The sequence below is a fragment of the Talpa occidentalis genome, unplaced genomic scaffold (assembly GCF_014898055.3).
Source record: "Talpa occidentalis isolate TD23 unplaced genomic scaffold, MPIMG_talOcc4v2.1 talOcc4.3, whole genome shotgun sequence".
Taxonomy (NCBI): domain Eukaryota; kingdom Metazoa; phylum Chordata; class Mammalia; order Eulipotyphla; family Talpidae; genus Talpa; species Talpa occidentalis.
Genome location: NW_023603184.1, coordinates 28,822,186 through 28,842,777, shown reverse-complemented (window position 1 = coordinate 28,842,777; position 20,592 = coordinate 28,822,186). Strand labels below are relative to the sequence as shown.

Here is a 20,592-nt window from a genome sequence, read left to right as displayed (position 1 = left end):
TCTCTTCAGCTGCCCATTAAGTTTTGATCATAATCTTCAGCCTATGAAAAGTATTCTCCCCTCCCGCTTCCTGGCCATAACAATCTATTCTAATTTATGCTTCTCCTGGTACTTAGAGTTCAGATTTTGCTGTATTAACATATGTTACTTCTTACAAGGCCTTGCAAATCCTTTGTGAAATGAGTCAAGATATGTTTTAATTATAAACCAACTGACTCAGGTCTTGCCTCATTTATGATGCATACAATTGCATCATAATTGTGCTGCTGAGACTCACACTTGGCTAGCACTGGAATCACCTAAGGAACTTTTAAAAATATACAACGCTGGGTTCTATCCTTAGAGATGCTGGCTTAAATGATAGAAAATGCAGCTTTGGTAAGAGGACTTTGGAAAGTTGTCCAGGTCTTTCTAATATGCAGTCAGAGTTAAAAAGTTGGGACTACAACTTTTTAAACCTGCCTGGATACCAGTTCTGCCCCTGGCTTTTCTACAGATTTGACCCCAGATCAAGTTCAAGTTTGCCCTATGGATTCTGTGATTCAACTGCTGACTGGTCTCCTGGAGCCCAACCAACAACCAGCTCAGTCCTCTTGGCCTGGACCTTGATGCCCTGAGGTCTACATTACTGTCTGTCCCCACCAGTCTCAGGCTGAATCTCCCAAATAGAAAGAGACAAAGCAGTTACCAATAAAATTGTGAAGTTTTCCAAAACACTGTTCATCATATATTTCTCTGGTAAGTGTTTGAGCTTGTGGATGAAGTTGATCATATATTCACACATTGGGGAGCGGTTTATTCGGTATACAAATCGGCCATTCTCAAACCTTGCATACTCCGTCTGTGAGGGGGGAAAAGGATTTGGGCATTTAGACACTTTGACTTCAAAATACATGAAACACATTACTGCCTGCAAAAGCATTTTACTGTTTCAAAATAAATTGTCTGCTACAGGTTGTACTATTTATATGTAGCTTACATACTTAAAACCCACCCTAGCCCCAAACTTAATGCCATACTCAGAATCCATTATTTTTCTGTAACAAAAAGTCGGAGAGATGATAACTTTAAACAAGAATTGTATCACTCCTTCTAGCAAAGGTCATAAAAAATATGACCTTTGGCGCGCAGACCTCTCCTGCCGCCCGCTGCTCCCCTTAGCAGTGTACTTCAGTCCTTCTGCCTGCTCTGCCTCCCGCTCTGGCTCTGGTGAATTCTCTCACCCTCCCGTGCTTCTGACTGTACCCAGTGCATGTATAAACAAACAAAACAAACAAATAAATAAATAAAAACATGCCTCTATTAAAAAAAAAAAATATGACCTTCCCCACCCAAGACAAGTTATTCTCTACTTGAGATCTGCAAAGATAGCCCGGGCAGTTCCAACTCTTCAAAGAGCCCCAAGAAAATCCTCCACCCCATGAGAAGGTCTCACAGACCAACAACCAGTGCAGCTCACTTCTCCAAACACTACTGCCCCCTGATCGTGAGCCCCTGTGAGTTATTTATGTCTTTAATAAAAAAGAAAAGGAAGATACTGTTCTATTCAGTTTGGTGATCCCACTGAAGCACTCAGAAATAAGAAACACACTCCTAGATAACCTTCCATCAAAGGATTTTAAAAAGGATATTAATTAAAAAAAATAAAAAAAAAGGAAACAAAAAATTACTTAAAAGCAATGAAAAAGAAAATATTTTATATCAAACTTACAGCCCCAATGAAACTATACTTGGCACAAACTTAATGAAGGAACTTCAATATGCCTTCATCATTAAAAAGGACACCAAATTGCAGAATTAAATACACATCTTAAAATTTTTAAACCACCAAAAAAGATAAAAAACATCCCCAAACCACAAAGAAATCAAAGGAAACTAGGAATAGTAAATTAATGAAGATAAAAGCTCAAATCAGTGTAATAGAAATTAAAAATGTAGACAAAACAAAGAATCCTTTAAAGAGACAAAATAAACCCATTCAGAAGCATAAGAAGAAAGAAAAGAGACAAAACCACAATCACAGTAGAGATTAGAAGATTTATAAGTGGTTTATGCTACATAACTCTATACCGGGACGAAGAGCAATGAAAACCTACAAGATACGATGCTTTCCCAGCAAAGTACAAATTGCGAGTCTCAACCAAAAGATAAAAGTGAAAAACTCCAATAGGTAGGAGGGTGAGTAGAACATGTGCACACATGGAAGAGCAAAATTGTAATCCCAAAAATTAAAATAAAAATTATTGAAAGAAAAAAGACTCTAATAGTTCAATTACTATGGAGATGACCAGAAAGTTTTAGAGATCTATCACTGAAAATGGTACAAAAGCCAAACGGTTTCATAGCTCAATTTCATGTAGCCTTTAAAGAACAGTTATTTTAAATGATACACAAACAGAAAAAGACAGGTGTCCCAATTCTTTTTGATGAATCTGATGTACATTCAATATGGAAATTTGATGAGATGATAAAGTACAGGGTATCAATTAACAAATGCAAACATTTTATGTAAAGATAGCAAGCAGAATATATCAACGTATCCCAAATAGAACTTTCCTGAGGAATGCTGTGGTGGTTCCCACACAGGGAGAGCATTAACTCATATATATCAACAAAATGGAGAAAAATCAGAGTCCAAGTTGCTGAAAAGGCATTTGAAAAAAATATTGTAGCAATTACTAATAAAAGTCCTAAGTAAAATAGGAATAGAAAGAAAGCACTTAAATATAAAACGCTTTTATAAAAACCAATAAAAAATGTAATCCTCAATGGCAAACCACCAAAACCATTTCTACTAACATCAGTAACTGTATATTATTTCTTTTTACAACTAGTTGGAGGTTTTGGCAAATGAAAAAAAGATGAGAAAATTTAAAAAAAGGGCATAAACACTGGAAAAGAAGAGAGAAATAAAGGCTTTTCTTTTTGCTGCTGCAAAAAGATTGTACACACAGAAAATCTAAGAGTCTAGGAAATGACTGACTAGGGCTAAAAAGTCAAGATGGCCAGAAAAACATCAATATGCAAAAACCAAGAGCTTGTCTCTTTTTTGGTGATTAAAATCTAGAAATGGGAAACTGCATAACCAAATTACATAATATTTAGAATTTTTTTCACAAGGGGTTAAGCCTAAATATGAAAATATAAAATCTTATTTAAAATAGATAAAATGATACAGAAATGCAAATAAGTTCTTGATTGGAAAGATCTGACATAAATAATAAATAAATTTATCCCCAAATAATATCTAAATCTAATGCAATTACAAAGGATTGCTCAGCAAAGTTTATGTTCTTTACATTTTTAAAACGATCTTATTGTTTGGAAGAATAAATGCTAGTTGCTAGCCTAGAAAATACACAAAAAAGGAAAACAGTGAAACTGACTTGTCTCAGTAGATATCAGGACATACTCTTAGGCCACTGTAATTAAATCAACATGGTATTGTGACATGAAATACATAGAGTGGGGGGAAAAAAGAGCCCCATAACTTAGGGTAACTTAAAAAGAAAAAGATCCCTCAATCAGAAGAGGATGAATCATTTAATAAATGGTTTTGTATATTGACTTGGAAGAATATATAAGGAGACTCCCATTTCACATCAAATGTAGAAATACACACAAAATTAAAGGCTTAATTATAAAACTCCTCCTGCCACACTCATACCACTTTCTCCAAGAAAATTCCTGGGATTTCACAAGTCAAAAGCAACCTCTGCTGTCCTCTAAACTTGTATAAAGCTTTGGGTGTGTTATCTGAGGACACAATTAGGATAATTTGAAATCTTAGAAACTGAGTAACTTGCATAGCTCAACTTTTCTCACATGTACCTGTCCAGGCAGGAAGTCCTTCTACAGATAAGCTTGACTATTCGGTAGCTGGTCCAATACTACCATTTCACATTCCCAAAACCAACAAGTAACCTTGCTTCCTCCTCCTCAGAGGAGATGGAGGTCATCTGGTTCTCGGTCTCCCAGCCCTGTCTCATTAAACAGTTACCTGCTCACCCACCCCTTTTAGGGCTTCACAGACATTGCCTTGAGCCTATTCCTCCTTCCCACCACTACTTCTGTCCTCTGCTCCTCTGTGTCTCCCTTCCACTCTCCCCAGGTCTGGCTTCTGCTCCCAAACTAAATCTTTATTATTGTGCTCCCATATTCTCCCTGCAGATAGCTCTCCATTCCCACAATTTTAGTTATCCTTAATGCATAAAATTCCCAGTTGATATTTTCAGCCTTTATCTGTCTCCCAAAGTGTGGTGTCCATCTATAGTCACCCCCTATTTTCTCTTGAATACCTTACTTTCTTATCTCTGCTGGTGGCAGCACTGTTCTTCTGAATATAAAATGTGTGACCTCTGACTCTTCCTCCTCTTTAAGCAATATCCAGTTTTTATTTCAATTCAAAATGTCTTACTGGATTCCCCAGTGCTAGCATTTTAGAAAGCGCATGACCCCTACGCTTACTTACACCTGTCTGGTCATCTAGTCAATTCACTGATGTCCTCTTCTGTCAGTGGAACCCTCATTAATACCATTCTCACAAAACCCATCCTGTGTTCAGGAAGCCGTGAGGAGCAGCTGCACCCCAAATCCTCACTATAAAGCCCAAGGTTTTAAAAAACATACTTTTGCCCCTTTTCCCTCCCTTCTTACCACCATGGCATTCTCTCTCTCACACATCTGAGCACAAAGTTTTGTACAGCTGGGCTGGGCTCTCGGACCTCTGAGGTCACTGAACAAGGATGGGTAAAAGACACTGGAAAGTACCACTTTAAATGGACTGTTAACTACAAGCATTAGTCACCCAAATCAACCCATCCTGAGAAAACAATATACATTTTTTGAAAGAGAGGGAGATAAAAAATATAAAAGTCATAAATAGATATTTGATCCAAGTATGCACCGATACATATCTGAGACAATCAATGATTGGAGTGGACGGGGCCAAAGTAACAATGCCAAGCTCAAGGGATCAGGACTTTGGAAGGCAGGTGCCAGTCAGCTGCATCCCACTGGTTGTTACCTACAACCTCTGGGGGTCCCTGGAACCAGGGATGGAAGGACAGCAGGGTCCATGACACCCAGCTACCCAACCAGCACGCCCTATAAGCCTCATGCAGGATGGCCCCTACTGATCGCGAAGGGGTGGGGACAGGCCAACCTCAGACAGCTGGGAGGCTGGCAGTTGCTTTTGAGTCATTTTGCCTTTTCAGAAGTAACAGGGAAGAGAAGTGGAGAAAGAAGACACCAGAAAGTAAAACTCTGCTCACTAAAAGCTGAAAGGAAGGTGATGCTTTGCCCTTTAAGGTTCCAGCATAGAGAGGACAACTTACCTCTACTTTTTCTACTACTTGCTTCCCAAAGGAGCAAACTTTGGTGGAACAGGTGACTGTCATATTTTCAGAACTCTCATACTGACTGGTTACACCATAAAAAGCTCCGGCATCATCTTGAATATTGCAGTTTAAATCCGCCTGTTGGAGAGGAAATGGAGGTGGGGTTATTCTTTCATGGCAGAAATCATGGCAACAAGCAGGAACCTCTAGGCTGTAGCCTCCATTCTGAGTGAGGAGGGGGGCAGGAGGCTTGAGGGCCGTTGGTCATACTGCGTGTGCCTATTTCATTTTACTTTATTGCATGGAGTGTCAGAATAATATTGCATCCTTGCAAGTAAAGATCCACGAGGTCTTAAACATACCTGCAGAAGACAGTATAAGAATCTGATTCAGAGTCACTAATCTTTAGATATTTAAGAGGAGAACAGAATTTGTATCTGACTGGCCACTTGTTCACTACAAATTACAGCAGCAACAGGGAAAATGGCTCCTATTAAAGACTGATTTAGAAAGATGCTAAGTATCACGCACTGCTGGTCACTTAACACATTTCTACGACTACCTACCATGTGAGTATCTTCTACATGGTATATTACATCATTGTAATATACAATGATGTATAGATAATAAATAGGACTTTCTAGATAATAAATAGGACTTGACTACAACCTAAAAACCCAAAAAGCTGTAGTTCAGACAGAAGATAAATACCACATCACAGTTACTCCAAATTCAGACTGTGGGAGGCATTATTTTCAGTCAAGATTTTATGTGGGGACACTTAAGATTTTGAACAGGGAAGTGCTGAGGAAGAGTGTGGACAGAAGAAGCCCAGAAAGCTCCATTCTAGCTGTGATGCAAGGACTAAGGGGACTGGGAGAAATGAGTTTGAGATGAGGGTCCAGGTGGAGGAGGGCTACATATGGCTTATGGATTGCATCCTTCATGGGGCTTCTTGAAAGTTCTGACAGAAGAAAGTGATGTGCTGAGGGAGAAAGGCTTCAGCATCAGATATGGCCATTGGAGCGGGAGGCTGTGCCGGTATCTACATCGATGACCCTTGGTTCCCTTTCTGGGTATCTTATCGACCCCTACTACACACTAGGGCCTGTGTGTGGGTGGAAATAAAGGGTGAGTAAGAGCTTAACCAGTCCTGCTGTCAGGTCACAGGGCTTGCCGCTTGGTAGGGAAGATGTAACAGAGACAAGCACTCCTGAGACACGCACACACAGAAATGAGAACAAACAACATTGGGGAGAGGGTTCAAGGGTCAGAGAAGCTTCTGAGGTTGATGTAGCTCAGACCAAAGAAAGGAGAGTTGGCTTTGGCACCAGCAGCGTGCTGTGAGGAGGCGGGGGAGCTCCAGGGCGCAGCCACGTACAAGCACAAAAACAGGCTGCAACAGAGGCAGGAGGGAGAGAGGCGGCAGGAGAGGCTGGGGAAGAGTGGGTTTGGGTTTCTATCCTAAAACCAAAGGGACACAAGGGTTATGAGATTATGGGGTGAGGACAATGATGGGGTCTGATCAGATATGCATCCCCAGAAGACACCCCTTTTGGAGAGGACGCTGGATGAGTGTAAGAGTGAAAAGGACTATGGTGATGGTTCACGGGTGAACTGGTGGTGGGAATTTTACAGGGAATACAGCTGAGAAGAGAAAGCAGACAAGCATACATTGTACAAAAATGAACAATGATGTAATATACATACACACACACATGTATATGTATATACAAAAGTGAATGTAGATCCAGTAGGTGACCATTACCACAGTGTCAAGGCGAAAGAGGGAGATCTGATACACGGGACTGTATTTGCTGAGGTTTGGCACATTTTGACTAGCTAACTTTAATACCTTCAGAGGCACTAACCACCATGAAGACCTGAGTCAGTCTATATATAGTTTTAATATGTATCTGTATTTGAATTTCCCCCTTGAACTGAGTATCAGGAAAATGTCCATTTCCTTAGGCAAAATTTCATAATTTCTGGCTTCAAATAAAAAGAACCATATACTTTATATTCTCCCTTTTTTATGTGCCAAGAAATTCAAAGCTAAATTCAGTGCTCAACTACAGTAATTAACTTATCCTGGGTACTTCTAATAGCCACTACCAACCAAAATTCAGCAACTTTTACTGGTTTCCAATCTGCTTTTACTTGTACTTGTCCAGTTTTATATCACCAATAAATTTAGGAATGCTCCCTCACATTTTTCTTTTTGGAATTACATGGTATTGGGGGGAGATTATAAATAAATAAAAATATCCAGGTGTGCATTTTTCTCACATTCAAAGGTTTGACATTTGACTCCATGAAGGAACAGCTTAACAGAAAATGCTGAATGTCTTCCCCTAATAAATGTCTGTCTCTGAGTGACTCAGGCTGAAGAAGAGGTGCTTGGGTTTACCTGCATGCCAGCCTCCAGGGCAGAAATGTACCAACACATCCAAGGCACACAGGAGCTGATGCTAATGTCAATCCCTAGCTCTTCCGGGCAGCTGTCGCCTGACACTGAAAGTGGGTCTTTAAGAACTGTGCTGTCTTTGTTCTTGGCCAGGGACCAACCCACATGGCTCGGCAGACCTCTCCTGTCTCTCCCACTGCTCCCCTCAGCAGTGTATTTCAGGAGATCTGCCTGTTCAGTTCCTCTCTGTCTCTGATGAATCCTCTCATTTCCCCATCTCTGGCCTACACCCCAGCTCTTGGATGCATAAATAAATAAATCTTAAAAAAAAAAAAAGTAAAATCATGCATGCAGCAAGTACAAAAAGAAAAATCAAAGTGTGAATAGGGTGCATTTCAGGGTGTATATCTACACCTCAACTTGCTAACTTTCTCCAAGGTGACCAGTGTGATCTATTTCCCAAGCTTCCTTTTAGAAATATTTAGCGCCTTGATATTTAAGCAACACATTCCCTCTCCCTCTATTTTCCCCTCCCCCTCTATTTTTGCACTCTTTTAAATCTTGCTTTAAAGAATATATATCTATATAAATATAACTCTACATCTTTTAACTTACATAAATACTGACACAAAATACCAGTATTCAAAAAATGCTTTTAAGGAAGCCATACTTTTTAGTGGCTGCATGCCACTAAGCAGATGTGCCCTAATTTACATGTCCTAATGAGGAATACCTAGGATGTTCCCCAACAACAACACAATAACCAATGTATTGGTTATTTGGAGGAAGAAATGTGCATTTTAGAAATTTACTTTCAATTTCATAAAAAATTCTAGCTCTGAAAAAGAATAGTAAAGGGCTATAAGTACATTGCTAGCTAATATTGTCACACAATCAAAACTTGCTTTTTTTTTTTTAAATAGAGGCATGTTTTTATTTATTTATTTGTTTGTTTATACATGCACTGGGTACAGTCAGAAGCACGGGAGGGTGAGAGAATTCACCAGAGCCAGAGCAGGGAGCAGAGCAGGCAGAAGGACCGAAGTACACTGCTGAGGGGAGCAGCGGGCGGCAGGAGAGGTCTGCGTGCCATGTGGGACCCTCCTCCGGTGGCCGGGGAGCAGCCGGGGATCGAACCGGCACTGCAGAGGCTGCGGGCAGCTTCGCAACCCAGCGCTCAACTGCTGCGCCACCGGGGAGGCCCCAAAACTTGCTATTTTTAATGTGGCCACATTGTTTTGAAAGACTGGTGAATAATCAAAAGCAGCTAAATGTTTCTGGGGGTAAGTAGAGGACTGTGGGAAAGAGCATGGGGATAAGCAAAGGGTGAGAGGTCTACAGAAGTGTGGTGATTTTTTTTCAATTGTCAACTCAACCTTCTTGTCTTCACCAGGTAGGAGGTTTCTTGAGAACTGCATCTCAACTCCCTAGGCACAATATTTTCGTTGATTTCAGTTTAATACTTTTATTCACTTCAATGACAATTATTTTGGACAGGCAAAAGATTTACAATGTAAACAAAACTGGACATTTAAAATCTGAAGTAACCATGGAAGCAAATCTATGTAACAATCAGTCAATAGATACAATTTTAAGCTGTTAATTGAGCTTAGAATAGTATTCAATTTTTGATGTTAGCAAAACTGCTGAGAATTTTCACAACTCTTATGTTTCCATCTCTCTGAGTGACCAAGCTGAAGTAATGCTAATCCAAGAGCAGCGGCACACCTAGCAGACTGGATAACTAGAATGGACTGCTTTTAAGATGCTTCCTTTACATGGCAGAAGAACTCTCAGTGATAATCAGCATTCTGTTTCACTGTGCTAGCCTTTAAACCCAAGAGCTCTAATAGTCATAACAGAATACAACAGCACTGATGTGACTCGGGCTGTTCCCTCATCTTCATAACTACTGTCCTGTCCTTGCTCTTTTCCAAATTTATTGTTGAATCACTGGAAGCACCATGGAGACTGCAGCTTCCAGCTGACTACAAACTTACTCTAGAAAGGACCACAAGGCTGAGACCACATGTACATTAAGGGATATGAATCTACTAGATAAGAAATAAAGGTGTGCTAGTTTGAGGTATATTTATATATAGATGAAATAAAAATAATACTAATAAGCTCACCAATTATTTAGGATTTAGACCAATGAAAGATTTTTTTTTTTTTAAGTACTTTATCAATAGCCTTGTTTAGAACTGTGGGGATAGGGTGATAATAAAAATGAAGATGACTCTGTCATCTAAAATCCTCTACAAACAACGAACTTCCTAATTATAGGCACCTGGGCAGGCCAGGCCATTCCCACTGCCTCATCTTTGTTTCACCACTGTCCTGAATGGGAATGAATGCTTTGTCCTTTTAATGACAGGAATTATAAAATGAAGCTATTAAAGGTATTAAAGGATGTACATTATGAAAATCTGCCCTCAGAAACTGTCTCAACAAATTATGAGTTTTAATGTTGTTGAGGTTAACTCTTTTTACACAAAAAAAGAGTCCACCCATCAGTTCAGCAGAGTACAAATCACAAAGTTACAGCTTGAATAATTTTCATAAAGTGAACACACTTGTGTAACCAGGCCCCAGAGGCAGGAGAACAGATGATTTTCTACCATGCTTCCTCCTGATAACCACCCTGCACCTCACAAAGATGACGTGGCCCCTAAAATACCACACATTCATTTTGACTGTTTAAAATTTCTCATGGAATCACATTGCAACCCCTTTGTTTCATCAGCTCAACTTTATATTGCGAGACATATATGTTGTATGTAGTTTTTACTCATCCTTGTTATTGTAGAGTTTCAGTGAACAAAAAACACCACAGTCTAGTTATTCTACTGATAGACATTTGCGATGCTTCTAAGATGGATCTGTCATGAAGAGAGTTACTATAGACATTCTCAAATATCCTTTTGACAAATATATTTATGCTTTTTTGTTGGGTGTTCCTAGAAATGGAGCTACTAGATCCTAAGGTCTGTGTGCATCTTAGCCATGGGTATTTAGGTGAGAGGGAGAGAGGTCTTTTTAATTATCTTGCCTTTTAAAAATAGTTTGGGAAAACTATGTTGTTGGTGTAAATTTAATTGGTCAGACTTTAAAAGGCTTCCTAACTAACAGTAAATAACCAAGCTGCTATTACAACTGCTTTGCAATTACTCTTGGACATGGGAAATAATCATGCAGTTATCTAACTGTATCACAGCGACTCTCTAGGAATTTTTTTTTAAAGATTTATTTATTTATGCATACAAGAGCCAGTGTACAGGTCAGAGATATGGGGTTGGCGGGGGTGGGTGAGAGGATTCACCAGAGACAGAGTGGGGAGCAGAACAGGCAGACTGAAAAACACTGCTGAGGGGAGCAGTGGGTGAGTCAGGAGAGGTCTGCTGCACCATGTGGGTTGCACACTGGCCGGCGGGGATCGAACTCATGCTGCAGAGGCTGAGAATTGCTTCATAGTGTGGTTCTTAACTCCTTACGCCACCAGGGAGGCCCTCTCTGGGAATTTTCTAAAAGGAGGTATTGATGTGAAAGATAATCATCTATCAGCTGATGATATTACAGATGATCCTAGAGAGAAATGTGGTCACTGAAATCCCACAAAGCAAAGGTAATATCAAAGAAAGTATGTTAGCATTAAATCAACAACAAAGGATGCAAACTCAAATGAGTGTGGGACTCTCACTGAGTTCATTACCCACCCGACTGACTCATTTTTCCCAACTGAAGACTTAGGGCAAACCTATTACATATAGTTCTGAAGGCAAGAAAATGACAAAAAATGTGCTAGTATCAAAGATACGAACTATTTCTGCCTAATCAGCTCCTATCTGACCACAGGGCATTTTCTAAAAGCAAATAAACATAAAAACCCAAGAAACAGATAAAATATAGCATTTATCTTCCAACAGATTCCAAATTCAAACCATAATCTGTCCTTTGGGGACAGCCAGCCTAAAATAGTTGGTCATGGGTCAGGTTCTGAAGTGTCAAAAACAAACAGAAAAAACACACTTTTGAATGTGGCTGGAGAGGTCAAGCCCAAGGCACGGGCCTGTTCAAGAAACCTCTGATGCCCATTTTGCCCTGAAACAGAGACCTTACAAATGAACTGAGGAAATCCTCTCAATAGTGTCCTTACCTTCATTGCCTTCTGACTAAAGATCCTCAGACACAGGAAAAGCACTACATAAACCAGGTAATTCCTAACTTCCAGACAGACTCAATGTTTAGTTCTTTTTTTCCCCCTGCATTAGTTTTCTACTGCTGCTTTAACAAACTACCACTAACACAGTAGACTAAAACAACACACATTTATGGCCTTACACTTCCGTAGCTCAGCCATCCAACATGCATCTTTACAAAGATTAGCCCAAGATGTGCACAGAACTGCGTTCCTTTCTGGAGGTCCTAGGAATGCCTTTCCTCAGTTTTATACTCAGAAAGAGGCATTATACAAGGCTACCCACATTCCTTAATGCTTAACTCCTCCCCCCGCCCCCGACCCAATTTTCAAAGCTCATACTGACAGCTGTCATTTCCTGTATCTCATCTTCGGCCTCCCTCTTCCACCTTAAGCAACCCTGTTTTTACAATGGGCCTACCTGGATAAACCATGCCCTGCTGACTAACAACCCTTATTTCCCTTTTGGTATCTCTGTCACACTCACAAATACCATGGGCGAGGATAAGGCATGATTCCACTTACCAGTAACTTTCACCCAGAGATTGCCTTCTGGAATTACACAGACCTCAGAATATTTCTGTGCGAAAACTCTGCAATTCACCTTCATTTTTCCCCTATCTCACCCTTAAGTTTCTGCAGGTTCTATCTGCTTCCTAGGATGCAAGTTCTACATGGAATTTTCCTACACCTTGTCCATCTGGTGCAGGTTATTTGTGAACTGACTTCTCACCTGTCATTCTCCTCATCGCAGGCACCTTATAGCTTGGACAGCAGTCACTCCTCCGAGACCCACTGTCCTGATTTTAACCACAGAGAAGACCTGCTTCTAAAGGCTACCATGGTGACAGGAAGAGAGAATGCATATGAAATATATATCTATAAATGATTGCGTGGCTGTGCCAGTGATGGTCATTAAAAGAACTGCAACACATTCCTATTAATTTGTTGAAAATATAGACTAGGACAGAGATAAAGAAGGAGGCTTACAAGTCACACCACAATTGGTTAACTGGGGGGTCACCAGGGAGCCTGTCTGAGCCCCAATCTACCTTTATCAGATGTGTGGTAGAGATGCTAGAGAGGCTTCTGCCACACAGAAAAATGAGAACTCCTCTGATTTGTGTCTATAACAAGTGTTACATCCTGAGCACACCTGCTCAAACAGGCATAAAATTACTATCTTCTCCAAAAATACACCATTAGAGATGTTATAGAATTTTTCCTGGAACTAAAGTAATCATTAATAAATGACCTTTATTAATAAATGAATATGTACTGAAAGAATTCAAGACCTTAAGGTGCAATTGCGGGCAAGTCCTGGGAAACAATGTAAGGTTGAAGTAGATGCAGGCTACAATGTGAGGCAGAGAACGGTGACTGCATCAGAGAGCAAAGGAACAAAAAAGGGAAATATCAAACTTTCTCAAGTTGTTCCCTACTCCCCCCCTCTCCTATATTATTACTTTACTCTTGCACCTCAAGTCCCCAGACAAGACTTGGATTACTTCCCCTTTATTAACTATCATTCGATGAGCCCATTACTCACAAATGTGTTCAACTTTGATTTCAAGTTTTGAATTAAAAAAATATGTTGAAAATGCAAGTTCTTCAAAGAAGCATCCTTCCCATTTTAGGGGTGAGGAAAAATGAGGCCTGGAGCCCAGTGATGCAGGGGCTGAGTCCTCTGAGGGGAGGACTAGGGCTGGGATACCAGTCCAGTAAGACCTCAGGCCTCCGGAAACCTGGCCCCACTTGAGGAAGGACCTGGAAGGGAGCTGGAAGTTGCCAAGCGTAGAAGCAGCCTTTGGCTGATGACAATTACTTTGTCACTGTCTTCAGAGGGAAAAAACCTGCCAGAACAAAGAGGAAGCAGATAACCCCACGGGCAGGGGAGAGGGCAGGGACACAGGGTCAGGAAAGGATCAGGCAGCGGACACTCCCTTCCCACCCTCAGGGCTTGGAAGGGCTGGGTGGGAATTACTTGGTTGCAAAAATGAAAACATCAAGAGCATTGTCCCTGACATGAGACAATGTAATAGGCACTGATGGCTGTAAGGAGACGCTGGCGTTTTCAAACCACCACTTTGAACCTCTCCTCTTCATCCTCTCTGAGTAATGATCAAAGGACCAAGATTTCAAATTGTGAAGCAATTTTTTCCAATGGCAGCATCTGGCTCCTTGGCAGGCAGAGCTGGGAGCTGGGCCCTGCTGCGGGCGGCTGTCCAGGCCTGCCACATGGAGAGGCTCGGCCAGCCAGGGCGCTGCGTGGGCCCTGCAGCTGCTCCTGCAGACGCCAGAGGATAATCGCTCTGCACTGGGTCTTTGAGCCTTCAGGCAAAAGTGCCCCAGGAGGCAGCACTGGCAGGAGGGTCTCCAGTATCCTGGCTGCCCCCAAACCCTCTGCCTGACTCATTTGTGAGCATCTGTCCCAGGTCAAGGCCTTAGAAGCCAGCCCCTATTGGCATCTTGAGGACTGTGGTGACGGAGCTGGGATGACCATGGACAACTCCCCAGCCAGGCAACCTACAACTGGGGACAGTGAAGGAGCTGCCCAGAGGGAAGCAAGTCGCTGCGTGTGCTCCCAAGGGGCCACTGGCCCTTGCCCAGCACAAGGGGACAGCAGCTGTTTTAAATAAGAATAGTAGGAATAAACTCAGCAGAGGCTCTTCAAGTTACTTCCCACTAATTATGGCATATATTTACATCTACAAAATAGATTTTTAAAAACACCACCAAGAGCCCCTTTATTGTGCAGATTGGCGCCCTTATTTGAATTTCATAAACATTTAGTACTTCAAAGAATCTTAAAAACTTGCTCTAATTACAATACGCATTGCTTGAAAGGCTGTCTGTTTGCATTGCAAATTCCTACAAATACCAGCATTCATTAAAAAAATTCAATTAATATCACCCACATGACTTCAGGTAACTGCCACTGGTGCCTTCACAGAGCAGCAGGGATTAAAGAGCCAAGGTCTCGCCCCAAGTACAAAGCAGCTGCACAGGCCAGTTCCTTCCCGTGGAGGCTGTTAATGAGAACTGGGTGCCTGGCTGAGCTGGCCCTAAACACACATTCATCAGGTGTGTGAATAGCAGCCCTGAGACCACCCTTTCCAAACCAGGAAACAGGCCCTTGTTCTTGTTTGGAGATTTTGTGCATAAAAGTCTTGCATGTGACAAGAACAACAAATCAACCAATTAATTAATAAATGTAGAATTATTACATAAAACACAGGACACCCACTTAAATGTGAATTTTAGATACTTTTTTGGATGCCCCTAAATTTCAAATAGCACATGGGACCTACACACACTAAAAAAAAAAAAAAAAAAAAAATTGCTTGTTTATCTGAAATTCAAATTTAATTCGGTGAGCTGTGTTTTTATTTGCTGTATCTCTAACTCTACTAGTAAGTCATCTTTACCAAAAAAGAAAAAGAATTGGAATTTACCCTCAAATTCTCACTGGAAGAAGAGATCTTTTATGCAAGATAGTGTAAGTGGGGAGAAAAATGAAGTTGCCAAGTAATACATGGAGTACAATCCTGTTTTGGTAGGAACAAACCACATATGCACAATGTCTTATAGATGCATCTCAAAGTCCAGAATGGTCCGTGGCCGAAGGGGAGTCTCACTTTTCCTTCTATATCCTTTAGAATTACTTGGACTGTTTAATAAGCTTATATTGCTTTTGCAATTTACCAAGTAGATTAAAAGAGGGGTGGGTGGGTAGGATGTACCTTGCCTTTCCACCTCCACAGGGAGAAGGGATTTCACACATCACTAAGGCCAAGATCCCTGAGGGGCTGATGAGTATGTCCAGATAATCCACTTATCCCTTGCAAAATTGGGTGTGTAAATAAGCAGTCAGTCTGTGCCACTTCACTTCTTTCCTTCTCAGGCTTTTGTTGAGGTGATGGCTTCAGAGTGAAGTTAATCGTGCCTCCATCAGCACGGCAGAGGCTGGGCAGTGCAGGTGTACCCTGTCTGTTTTCCCCTGGACTTTGGGTCTGCTGAGTCCTTGGTGGGACAATGCATTAGCCATCAGCCTGAGGCCACGGGAGGGAGCAGCATTAAAGAGTCCCATGTAGGAAAGGATGGACCCCTGACCTTGGTTTTGTTAGCAGCCATTGAGCCAAACACCCAAGACAGAAGGCATTAGAGGAACAGCTGTCAGATGGATTCTCCCATGAGGTCAAGAAAACCCCCAATTTAGATCCTGCCTAGGTGTCCTGAGGAGTTCAAGGTTAAGAAAAAAAAAAGTATACACACACACACCCACCCACACACACCCACACACCCATATGGCTGCAATTAAGGGCTTGGGGGAAAGCAGAATGAGCTTCTGCTTCTAATTTCCAGGTTGTCCAGGTTTACCTTATGTTTTTAGGGGATTCAGAAAGGATCTTTTAAATAGTGATTGTTATCCAGGATCAAATTTTCCACCCTCATAGCTCACCATTCTTTAGGTTTTGTAAGGCTCAGTGGCCATGAGGACCCTGTGTCATGTCCCAGTAGAATTCCCTGTCTCTGCACATTTCCCTTCCATGCACCATTCTTTCATGATTAGGTTCAGATGCCTTATCTTTGTGAGGCCTGTGAGAACGTTCCCAGACAAAAAGCCCTCCTCTGCTGCTGGGCTTGCCTATTTCCATTACAGCTCTTCTCCCACGGTGCTGTCATTTATCTGTCTGTGTGACTGTCGTCCCACACCAGACCCAAAGATCTGCATGCAGGAGTCTCTTACTCATGTCTGTTTCCCAGCTCCCGAGGAGCAAGGCAGAGTTCAGTGAGCGTTCGTCATGACTCAAAGTGTGTATTTATTACTAATGCAAATATTACACTAATTTCTCTAAGAATCTAACAACTCTAGGCCCGAGAAAAGCTTTTGGGTGATTGTCTTGAGGTCTCCTTCCTCTTGGATAAATTCCATGAGGAAGATGACTCAGGGGCTGTCAGACGCCAACCCATCTGCCTGTGGTATCATGGCGGGCTAAGTGGCGATAGAGCACCTGACCTAGGTGAATACACTATGTGCACTGAATGGAATAAAAGAACTTTTCGGTCAACAAATTAAAAAATGAAACAACTGTTGAGAAACCCGCTGCACACACTGCACTACTGTATTAGCAAAGACTGCAGAGGGGCCCCCTGCTCCTGGAGGGTGACCTGCAAGGTTGTTTATGACACAAGGATGGGAGAACAAGGAGGATTCATAATAGACAACAGTCAATGCAGAGTACACATGCCAGCAGGCATTTTTCACAAGATATTTTTCTTGTGAAATCAAACTAAAATGGGTGAATGTGCAAGTTTATTGACTCCCTTGTCCCACTACCTGAAATTTGAGAGTCTGATAACCCAGAGCTGATTTTTTTTTTTTAAAAACAGACCCTGGGAGATCATCATGTAATCGTGTCTACTCAAAGGTAATTTCATATGTTAGGACCCACAAATACCTCTAAATATGGCGACATATGTTCCTCATCTTCCTCCTAATTCCATCACTTGATACTGCTCTCATAATTTCAGAACTTCACACATTTTGAGAGGAGATAGATGTTGAGAAAAATGGAAAACTTATTGAACTGAAAGGTTCTTTCCTTACTGAGAGCAGTTTTAAACATGTGGGGAGAAAATTATTCCATTTTGCTAACTTCCTCTTCCATGAATAGCAACGGGAACATTTGGTTCCAAATGATAGACTCAAGTCTACAATTCCAACCCAAATCACGCAGAACCCAATTAGAAACAGGCTGAAACTCCAAGGGGGTCCACTGGACCAGCTCACACGTGCACCCGGTTCCTTCTCCTTAAATGAAGCCCAGTGGTTTTATTTATAGTGACTATCATTTTGTCCCACAAATGTGATTTTATCCCTACCAAGATAAAAGCATCTTTTAAAGGCTGCCCTTTTCCCAGATAACTTCCTTTCCTTTCTGTTTTGTAAAATCTTCATGCATCTGCTCTGGATAGTAAATCTAGCCTTTTTTTCTCCCAGAAAAATAGACTAAGAAAACAAGTTGAATTAACATGAACTTATTGCTAATTGATACACTGCATGATCATAATTCCACAAATTTCTGAAAGCAAAATATTATGAACAACCATAGAGCAACAACATATATTCTGGTCTCTTACATAGCAATCATTTAATAAGGATTGGAAAGAAAGTAAGATATGATATTAAGCATATATAAAAATTGTTAACAACAGGATACATGGCCATACAATTTCATTTTCATGTAAGTTTCTTCTTTATTATTCCAATCAAAGTTTGAGAGTGAGCCTCTTCATACTAATGATTCTTTTGAACAGTTTTTTGCCTGCATTTCTTATTTGGTTAAATCTATAATTTTGTTTACTTCCTTAAGAAACTATATGTGGCTAGAAATTAACTGCTCCTGAAAATTACCTGCAAGCTGTACATGGCTTTTGTCTTTCACGACACTTGACTGAATCACAAACAACTCTTCTAACTTTAGGAATTCTATGATCAATTCCAAGACAGATGGCATTTTATTTCAAATGAGTTGTTTGTCTGTCATATCACTGGCAACCCATCTGTATGAATTATAGGGCTGAAACGAAGCAGAGTTCTGTCCACTGATGGGCAGACATCTTCCCTCCTGAGGGCCCACACAGCTCCTGAGAATTGTTTTATATGGCAGAAAAGTATATGGTTATCTGCCCATGCCAAATTCTGGCCTCACACACAAATCTGGTGCCATGTGCCTCCTCAATCATAACGATGTCTATGCTGCATCAAACCGAAATTTTTAAGAGATGTTTTAGTTAGGCATTCAAATTTAAGCTAATGTTTGCAACAGTAGTGTACAGTAACATTGATGTAAATTACTAAAGTGACAAAGAGACAGTGAGATCCCTCTACACAGGTTGGAGCCACCAAGAGGAGCAATAATAACCACATTATGACTCACTTGTCTGTATTGGGGGGCCAAGGGGCTCATGATGTCAATAGTATGGTGGGCGCAGGGTTTAAAGTCTCAGCACTATCAAGCTATCACCAGCCACTGCAGCATGAGTTCAATCCTTGGCCAGGGAACTAACCCACATGGCACAGCAGACCTCTCCTGTCTCACCTGCTGCTCCCCTTAGCAGTGTATTTCAGTAGATCCACCTGTTCTACTCCCCACTCTCTCTCTGGTGAATCTCTCACCCCCTGCACCTCTGGCCTACCCCAATTCTTGAATGCATAAATAAATAAAAATAAATCTTAAAAAAAAAAAGGAATTGAGGAAATAGTGCCAGGGACAAGGCTAGTGAAGATAACTTTTTTGACTATTTCTGAAAGCAGCTTGGTTATTTATATATGTACACAAACATACAGACCTACACACATACATACATATTAAAAGCCATATTATCAGCATCTAATAAGATAAGAATGGTTAAGTTATGGTATACTGAGTAAATAAGATATCCTGCAGTTATTAAAAATGGTAATTAGATATATAATGACATATGGCTGTACAGAAGGGTGCTTGATAAGGGGGAAAAAAGCAGGGTATCTGATTTAATGCATTCCTTGATTTAAACAACACAAATAGTAGTACTACATTTGGTTACTTCACATTGGTGCATTTAGGAATGAATTAAGAATTATGTATTGGAGGGAAAAATGACATATTTGAGAAAGAAAAAGGAAGGAAAAAGGAAGGGACAGGATATGGAATCTCTATTGAAATTCAATGAATTCACACAAAAATAAAATCTGCTGAAGAAATTTGCTAAAAAATTATTAAAAAGTATTTTATTTTTTTTTTTATAGAGGCATGTTTTTATTTATTTATTATTTATTTGTTTGTTTGTTTCGTTTATACATGCACTGGGTACAGTCAGAAGCACGGGAGGGTGAGAGAATTCACCAGAGCCAGAGCGGGGAGCAGAGCAGGCAGAAGGACCGAAGCACACTGCTGAGGGGAGCAGCGGGCGGCAGGAGAGGTCTGCTCGCCATGTGGGACCCTCCTCCGGTGGCCGGGGAGCAGCCGGGGATCGAACCGGCGCCGCAGAGGCCGCGGGCAGCTTCGCAACCCAGCGCTCAACCGCTGCGCCACCGGGGAGGCCCTAAAAAGTATTTTAAAGGGAGTGTTAAATGTACTTAAGAAACACCCACTGATATCCAAGGACAGATATTCTATGTATAAAATATCTGTGTAGAATTCTATGTGCAGAATATCATTCTTACTGAGTCATTAGAGGAAGCCAAAGGGATTTCAAATTGCAGCAAGTGGTAAACCTAATTCAAATTGTTTTCTTCATTATTTTAACATCATTATGACAGAATTTCTTTATGAAGGTTAAGTATTCTTAACAATTATTCTGAAGGACTGATGTCTTCTATCATATTCCTAGAAGTGCTCAATTTTAATTCTGAGTCTTAATTTAGTAAACTATTATCTGATCTCAGGGTAATTATTTCTAAATTTGCACATCTCAAACCAGTCACCACACTCTAAACATCTGCAATCTAGACCTCATTATTTGGGGATTCAATACTGAAGGGCCCATGGCTGGGAATGTTTATTAAAATCACTCACTGAGTAAAACAAGGGTAATTTTAGATGAGAAAACAAAAACACCTTTCTAAGCACTTTCCATTATACTTATATTCAAGTGATATA

General features: G+C 40.8%; 1 protein-coding gene across 5 annotated transcripts in view; it reads right to left on the bottom strand.

Moving 5' to 3' along the window:
- The window catches only part of TEAD1 (TEA domain transcription factor 1), a 252,229-nt gene that overhangs the window by 15,092 nt on the left and 216,545 nt on the right, over window positions 1–20,592 (bottom strand). For all 5 annotated transcript variants that reach the window (XM_054699377.1, XM_037522685.2, XM_037522686.2 and 2 more), the window contains 2 exons: window positions 5,337–5,477; window positions 689–841 (listed from right to left, as the gene is read on the bottom strand). In XM_054699377.1, the coding sequence (XP_054555352.1) occupies window positions 689–841; window positions 5,337–5,477 (294 nt within the window). The remainder of the gene's footprint in view (window positions 1–688; window positions 842–5,336; window positions 5,478–20,592) is intronic.